Source organism: Molossus molossus, unplaced genomic scaffold (genome assembly GCF_014108415.1).
Source record: "Molossus molossus isolate mMolMol1 unplaced genomic scaffold, mMolMol1.p scaffold_m16_p_3, whole genome shotgun sequence".
Taxonomy (NCBI): domain Eukaryota; kingdom Metazoa; phylum Chordata; class Mammalia; order Chiroptera; family Molossidae; genus Molossus; species Molossus molossus.
The window spans coordinates 37407093-37415283 of record NW_023425366.1 but is presented as its reverse complement, the minus strand read 5'-3'; the positions used below and the strand labels follow the sequence as shown (position 1 = coordinate 37415283).

At 60.0% G+C, this 8191-nt stretch overlaps 1 protein-coding gene across 1 annotated transcript; it reads right to left on the bottom strand.

Moving 5' to 3' along the window:
• Positions 1 to 271: 271 nt before the first annotated feature.
• On the bottom strand, positions 272 to 4438 carry IRX4 (iroquois homeobox 4). The gene is made up of 5 exons (XM_036280670.1): positions 4394 to 4438; positions 3655 to 3906; positions 2731 to 2852; positions 1528 to 1856; positions 272 to 1098 (listed from the first exon to the last, which is right to left on the bottom strand). The coding sequence occupies exons 1-5, from the start codon at positions 4436 to 4438 to the stop codon at positions 272 to 274; spliced, it is 1575 nt and encodes a 524-aa protein (XP_036136563.1).
• Between the last annotated feature and the right edge of the window lie 3753 nt (positions 4439 to 8191).

Here is an 8191-nt window from a genome sequence, read left to right as displayed (position 1 = left end):
TTTATGCTTCAGGGCGGCTGCCTTCTGTTTTGGGTGCAGCCCGATCCCACCGGTCCCTGAGCTTGGGGATGGCCAGGGTGGTCCACCGCTCTAGGGGTTTGTCCGTGGTTCCAGGAGATCGAGTTCGGATACTCCCTCCAGGGTGGGTGGGCGGCCTGAGCTTCGCTGCACTCTCGCCTAGCTTTGGAAACTTGTTTAGAAAAAGAGTCATTGACTTGCAAGCTTGCAGTCTGAGCACCGGCTCCCTCCTGGGCCTAGTAGTCCTACGGAGTTAAGCGCAGAAGGGCTTCCCGCCGGTTTTGGGCAGAGCCAGCAGCTCCTTCGGGGCGCCAGCAGCAGGGGCCTCTTGGGGCGCGGCGGGAGGGAAGGTGCGCGCCAGGGGTGACGTCAGCACGTTGGCGCCAGCCCCTAGCGACCGGCCCAGCGGTCCCGGGTCCAGGAGGGCACCCTTGGCGGTGGCCCAGGCCTGGTTCAAAGTGCTGTGCCTGAGGATGGGGTCGTGGAAGACTCCATCCACCCAGTTTCTGAGACTAGTTACCGGGGAGTCCTGGTGCCTGTCCAGGGCACCGGCGGGGGCGGGGGCCGCAGGTGAGGACGAGGGGGGCGCCAATGAGATGGCTGCAGGGGCGGCAGGGCCTTGGCGCTTGAGCATGCATGAAGGAAACTCAGTCTGGCTCAGGTTGGTCGCGGCGGCTGCGGTAGCCGTGTGCGCCAGGGACCAGATGCGCGGCTTGACCTCGAGGCCTGCAGTCGCGCCAGCCGACGCAAAGCCCAGCTTGGCCTCGCAGACCTGCGGGCCGCCCCCAGCACCTGGCTGCTGCTCCGGCCCTGTCACCACGCTCCGGAGGCAGCTCCGGGCCCTCTCCAGGTCCTGGTCCAGGGCGGACCCGCCATCTGTGGCCAGGGGCATCCGGTGGGCGCCAGAGGCCTCTTTTCCAGGGGCACTGGGGCGGTCAGGCGCGGCCGGGATGCGTTCTAGGCCACCGTCCAGGGGCTGGAAGGGAGGTTTCAACTCGCACTCCGGGGGCTCTGCCTCCAGCGGGTCGAAGTCCTCCAAGTCGCTGAGCTCAAGATCCTTCTCCTCTTTGCCAATGGGCTCTGCCCAGGAGAGAAAGAGTAGCCAGTGAAGGGAGAGGGGATGGTGGGTTAACTAGACCACCATTTCCTTCGCCTTCCTAATTCTGTCCATGGTTATAGGGCCTGGCCCTGGAGCTAGGAAAAACAACTGTGCCTTACTTCCTACCTCTCATCTCCTTTAGAGGCTCCCAGACCCCAAACTGGCAACACCTGTGAGTGGATTTCAGCCTCAACTCAACGGTGGAGGGGTGTCTAATGTTTTAAACATAATGTTGGATTTCTTTAAACATGCTATCCCCCCCCCACACACACACACACGGCTCTGCTTGGGTCAGTTCATGCATTTGCTCCTCAAAGGTTCAATGCCTTTGGCTGTCCTAGAACTCACAGAGAAGGCCCAGGGAGTCCTGGCCTTGAACCCCAGCCCAAGCATCACCAACTGCTACCCACCTTCATTCTTGGTGCTCTTGAGGGGCTCCTCCCGGGCATCCTCTTCTCCACCCTCTTCCTCGTCACCCTCCCCATAGGGCCGCTTCTCATCTGCACACTTGTTCCTTGGTGGCCAAGTCATCTTGTTCTCCTTCTTGAGGCGTCGGCGGGCGTTGGCGAACCAGGTGGAGACCTGCGTAAGGGTCATCTTGGTGATGATGGCCAGCATGATCTTCTCGCCCTTGGTGGGGTAGGGGTTCTTGCGATGCTCCTGCAGCCAGGCCTTGAGCGTGCTGGTGGTCTCACGCGTGGCGTTCTTGCGCCGCGTGCCGCTGTCCATGGTGCCGTACCTGGAGACAGGCGGGGCAATGGAGCTCCATGGCAAGGCCCACGCAGGCTTTCAGTCCCCTTAGTGGGGGGTTATGGGGGTAAGACCACCCAGGTCCTGGCCTGTGCTGCTGCCCCCTGGGGCTGCTGGTTTTGGCCCAAGGGCAAAGAGAATGTTTATATTTGATTAAACTTACAAAGAGCCTGGGCTCCTTCCTGAGCCACAGAGGTCATGGGTGGGGCACAGGCACAAGGCCAGGTGTATGTCACTTCACAAAGACATATATGTCTTCCGGTTTCTTCATCTCCTCCCTCTTGATTCCGAAACCGGGAAAACATGTCACAGAGCTGCAAACCAGACTATGTAACACCCACAGGCAGAACTGGTCATCAGTGCCCGTGGGGAGAATGTGCCCAGTGGGCCTTTGTGAACTTTCTGCAGTTAAATATGTAATTGTCACTTCTCAAAAGATGTCACATGCTGTCTGTGAGTGGGCAAGGACTTCCCCCTTCAGCTCCCACGCTAAGTCTGGTGGGCTGGGCCCAGACACTCCACACGGGCTGCATTTCTTGGGATGGAGGGAGGCATCTCATGCCTGGGCAGCAAGATGAGACTTCCCCAAACTACGGCACAGCGGTGGCTTTAGGAGTCTAGACAGGTAGGGGAGTGGGGTGGTGGGGTGGGAGACTGGAGGCGCTTTTAACCCAGGCCACACGGACTCGACAGGTGGCAGGGTGGGACCAAGGCCTGGTCATCTTAGCACGACCTGAAGAGAGGAATGCCGCTTGTTCTGCCTCCCAACCTTTCAGAGGGGGCATGCCAATGCTTGGGGTGGGGGGTGATGGCTGATCAGAGCGTAAGGGCCCCGGTGGCAGTGAAGAAGGTCGGTCCCTCACCTGTCATAAGCGTACTGGCCCAGTGCTGGCTCGTAAGGGTAGTAGGCAGCGGCAGCGGCGGCGGCGGCAGGCGCGAGGCCCGCATGCGCAGATCCTGGCGCGTCCTTGGAGTCGAAGCTGTTCTGTGGGAGCCCAGCAGCCTAGGGTCGCGGCTTCCGGGACACCACCCACTTGGAGCTCCTCCCCTAGGCCCCAGGCTCCTGCAAGCTTCGCTCCCTTCCCAGACTGTCCCTAGTGCCTAGGCAGCGAAGGAGCCCTAAGACTTGGAATGAGGAGACTACTGGAGGGTGTTGGGGGAACAGGGAATAGGTGCAGAGGAAGTGAAGATCGAAGGGTGAGACTGGAGGGAGGAAGGGGGAAGTGGGGGTGGGGATTGAGGGACAGCAGTGAAAAGGAGGGTGAGGAAGGTACAGGAAATAAAGAGGGGGAAAAGGGAGGAGAGCGATGGAAGAGCAAGGGGACTGGGAGAGGGGCCAGGGAAGGAGGGGGAAGGGAGGGTGAGTGTGTGTGTATGTTTGTGGGGGGCTTGGAGGACACGAGAGGTGATGCCAGGAGAAATGAATCGGATAAGGGAGCTGAGGAGGGGGAGGACCGCGGCAGAAGGGAGGAGGGGAGAGCCCGCTCGCACAGAACCAGAAATCTGATCAGAACTTAATAGTGACCCAAGAACCATCAGTACATTAAATACTGGGGCTTATATACCTGGTCGTCCCAACCTAGGGTGGAGTGAGCCCTGGTGATGTTCCCGGGGACCAGCCTTGGAGACGAAAAGTGAAGGAAGTTTCTCCCACCCCCTACTGTACCCGGTTCTGGGGCCTCTTGCCCCTTCCTCCGGAGTTGGGGAAAGTGAAGTTGGCAAATCAAATCGAGGGGTAGGGCGTGGCGTGGCGGGAAAGGTTGGAGATATACCCTCTCCACCCTTACCAGCGAGTAGAAGGCGGAGGCCTCGGAGCCGTAGGTCACATAGTTGCCATAACCTTGCGAGCCGCCATAGGGGCCCCCATACACGCCCAGCGCCGCGGCCGAGTTGAGCTCGTGGCGCGCGGTGGCCAGCAGCCGGCTCTCGTAGACCGGGCAGTAAACTGGAGCCTGGGCGGAGGCGGCGGTCCCAGAATCAGCCAGTGTGCGGCCACCTGATTCGCAGCACGTGCTCAGGGAGTTGGTGGTCATCAGGAACTGGGGGAGAGAGGAGCCGCGAGGAAGGGTGGGCCACCCGGAGCAAGGCTGGGGCCCCAGGTCTCCTCCGCCCTGCACCGCCCAGGAGGAAGCTCCCTACGTCCTCTGGGTCCACAGCGGTCCGTGCCAGACGGCGCACTCATTTTCACCGGGAGCCTGCGCACCCCAGTTCCCCTCCAGCCACGTGGGTCCCAGCCAATCCTGCCCAGGAGTATTCACGCTCTCCCTGAGGGGTTTCCAAGGCTGCGCACGCCCTCCTGTGCCAAGTCTCTACTGAGTGCCTTGGGTGCCCTGAGGTGCAGCCTCAGAGCGGGGGTGGGGGGTGAATATCAACGAAGTGGGAACTGGGGGCCCCAACCCTTGGCATTTCTCAGTACCCCTGTCTTCCCCAAGGCTGGGTACAAGGGGCACGTGGCACAGGCCCTACTCACTGGGAAACAACATCGGATCGCCAGACTGCCCGCCAGCCAGTGCGGAGCCTCCTTACCTGGGGTGCCGAAGAATAGGGGTATCCAAATTGCGGGTAGGACATGGCGAACGCGGCCCGGGGCCGGCCGGCCGGCCGGCGGGGTCCTGCTCGCGGGCGCCCGGCGTGGCGTAGCCACTGCTCAGGGGCCGCCGACTCCTAGGCGCTGGAGAGAGCGAAGCAGGAGAGCTGGTTAATTTATCCACACGCTCAGCAAACTTTTCTAACAGGGTCGGAGAGTGAGCCGCTGCGGCCGCCGCAATCCTTTTAGCTTCGCAAGCCAGAGCCTTGAGGGGGCTTTGGGACCGACCGGCCTCGCAGCGGCGACACAAATACATATTTTGCAAAAACGAAAAAAAAAAAAAAAGAAAAAAAAAAAAACCAGTCTCGCGAACCCGTCAAGTCAGATGTGCTCTGCTTTAAGCGGCGGAGGCTCTGACGTCAGCCCACGCCGTAGCCGGCCTGGCCGCAGACAAACCGGTCACTCGGCCGCGGCAGGGCCGGGCGGGGCACGCGGAGGGGCCAACACGCGTTAACAAATGAATTTCATCCGAGGAATCAAGATCACCTCGACGAACAGCGTTTCTCCTTAGTCACCGAGGACGGGAGGCACTTTTAATTAGAAATTAATTAATGAGCAGCTGCTCCTCCCCGCGCCACTGTAATCATTAGTCTCAATTACAAATGAGACGTATGAGGGACACACGAGTGAGTCTTCATGAAGATGTAATCAACAGTTAAAATTAGCCCTGATCCAACGCAGGCAGCCTCCGGGCCTCTCCAGGTGGACTGAGGTAGGCTCCGTGGGCCGGGCGTGCGGCGGCGGCGGCGGCGGCGGCGGCGCCGGCCCAAATATTGTTAATCAAGAGTGGGCCAAGCTTCCCACCAGTTCGAACCCTACTCCGGGATGGAGTTCCAGAACCAGATACAGCTATAACAGTGTCCGCATCTGGAGGTCAAAATGCCCTCAGGTGTGTGGGTCCTGGGGTCTTCCCCTGAGCCCGCCACTCCAGGGCTTGCCACTCTTGGCCGCTGTGTCCCCGGGGGACGCCCCCCACAACCTCCTCCTCCTGAGAGTTCCCGAAGGGCTCACAGCCCTCCTTTTCCTCCCTCTGCTCCTCCCGCGGGCCGCATTCCCTTAGCCACCCCCTGCCCCTCGCGGCTAAACCCGGGACTGCCAAAAGTCCGTCGCGCTCCAAAGAGTAGGTTTAGAGACTCAGCTTTGGGGCCCCTGCCGCTGCCTCCGCTCCTCCCGGTGACCTTCGGTGGTAGGCACGAGGGAGGGGCGCTGGGAGTCGGGCAGAGGCGCCCTTCCCAGCCTGTTTTGCATAGCTCTGTGCGCGGAGCGCGCTGACCGGTCTGGGGAGGAAGCCAAGTGCCCACTCAGGACTTCCACAGCCAGTCCAGGCCCCGGGACCTTGTCTGAGTCCAAAGCGGAGGCCAGCACGCAGGCGGCAAGGGGGCGTTCGGGCTACCCCGAACTAGCTCCCGCCTGGTGTGCCGCTACCCTCCGGGGCCAGGGCTCGCCCGGGTGCTCTCGCCTAGCTGGGCCTCCCGCGCTCAGGCCGGAGGGAGCCGCGCACGGCGGCGCTGTGCAGACTTGCTGGGAGAGATTCCTGGGTTCAGACCTGTGAATTGCCCCAGGGTCACCCTCTAATTAATGATGACGTTCTCACTCTCTCCCCAGCTGCAAGCCTGGCTCTCAGAAACGAAATCTGCCTGCTCTGACAGCTTGGTTGAAGGTGATTGATGACTATCTGGAGACCACAGTACTCATCATATAATATCTGCTGCGTAATTGCTTTAATTTACAGATGAAAATATGAGTTCTCCGATCGCGTTGGACCGCAGCCGGCCACGTCCGAGCTGCTTGCAAAGGAAAAACATCGGAAATAATGAATAGCCGCTCCATGCAAATTATTCAGACAGTTTAGCGTCTGTAGCCGGAAGAGATATATAAAGAACACGAATCAAATGACATTAATAATTGTTTTTTTTGAATTCTGTATTGATCTCGTGGCAGCCGTGTTTATTTCTTTCTCACCTGAATTGCTAATATCACCTTCCTGTAAATAATAAGAAACTAGCCACCGGGGCTTCTTGGCAGAAATGAATCTCTCAATCTCCCTGTCTTCCTCCTCCACTCCTCCCTTCCCCCATCGTCCCTCCTCCCAGCTCCTTCCAGTTTTCCGGCTTCTGCTCTGGCTTTTGCTGAACGTCTTCCTACTTTCCATTATTTATTGTTTACAAACAGCTCGCTCTCTCCTCGTAATGAGGCCCGGCCGAGGGAGGAGCACCAGGCGAGGGTGGCTGAGGGTTCAGGGTGCAGGAATCCCGATGCAAGGATGGCATTCAGCATCCGTTCCCCCCCATTCCCGTGGCCCCGCCTGGCGATTGTGAGCGCTCAGCGGGCTGGGGAGTAAGCCACCACGTCGTCCCAGCCGCCAGTGCCTGGGGACTCTGGCTGGCAGCCCCGCATATCCAGACCTAACAGCTCCAGGTCCTTCCTCAGACTCGGCCACAGCTCGCCGAAAACAGCACCCCTGAACGCAACCATTCCTCTCCATTCCTCTTCTGAACTATGTGCTCACTCTGAAAGCCGGCAGGCACAAGCCCTCCGTGGGGGGCTCTGAGGGAGAGCTTTCAGGGGCCTCCTTTGACTATCACTGCACTGTTGTTTTCCTTTCCAGGATGAGTGTGTAAATAGATGTTTCCAGCCCCACCGACCTGCCTGGTTCCACAGGCGACCACCTCCCCATCCTGAAACCCAGCTCACTGGCTCCACTTTCCCAGGCTGCTGAACACTGATCCTTCTATTCCTGCCCTGTTCAAGCCCAGCCAGTGTTTGGGAAGCTTGGGGCTGCTGGTGGCTCACCCAGGCCCCCAAAACCAATCCTGAGGCAGGGTCCGCATGCACCCTGGCATCCCGATGACAACCTACGTCCTGGATTAGGCCTCTCTGCCCAAACTGGGGTATTTCCTGGGTCATCTTTGTCCCATAGCTAATACTGGAATAACTATTAAGTGCCCCTCACTAAAGGCCAAGCCTTGAGATGGGGCACTCGGTTTTCCTCCAAGAGCAGACAGAACAGAAGCCTTAGAATCTCAGGCATCATCAGCTACATGCACCTCAGCACAGACGCAGAGTGCCGAGTCCATGTCCCTCGAGGGACCCCCGGTCCTAAGTACACCCTTGAGCAGAACCGCTGGAAACCTGCGGTTCCCCACGGCCAGGGCAGCAGTTCGGCTTGGGTGAGGTGCTCCCACTGGCCTGCGTATTCCAAAGGAACCAAGGACGAGCGGGGCTGAGGACTACCAGTCCCAAATGTTAAAGGCCTGCTGGTCGCTCTTGCCCTGGGTTGTTGCCTGCTGTCAGAACCTTGGAGGGCCTCTGGGGAGATAGGCCCCGCCCTGACCTTCTCCTGCTCCGGGTGGGACTTTCGCCCCTGCCGTCCGTCAACTGAGCCCAGGCACTCTCGGTTCCCTCAGTCGTTCCGGAGGCCACCCAGTCCCTTCCGCGCCGAAAGCAAGGGTGGGGTGGGGATGGCGGGGGCGCTAGTCCAGCGAAATTGACCCCCGGAAGAGGGCGGAGGTGGGAGCAAGCAGCTAGGCAAGGGCCTTCTTTTCTGAGGCTTAGGGCCCAGGCTTGGGGTGCTTGTGCCCGCCCACTGCTCTCGGACACCCGGGTGGGGTGAGGGGCTAAGAGGCGTTCTGGAGGTCGGTGGCGCCACACTCGCGAACCCTGAGGTTGGCAGGTCACTCCTTTGCAGCCAGTCCTCTGGGGTCTCCCGCACTGAATCCTCTTCCCCGAGTCGCCCT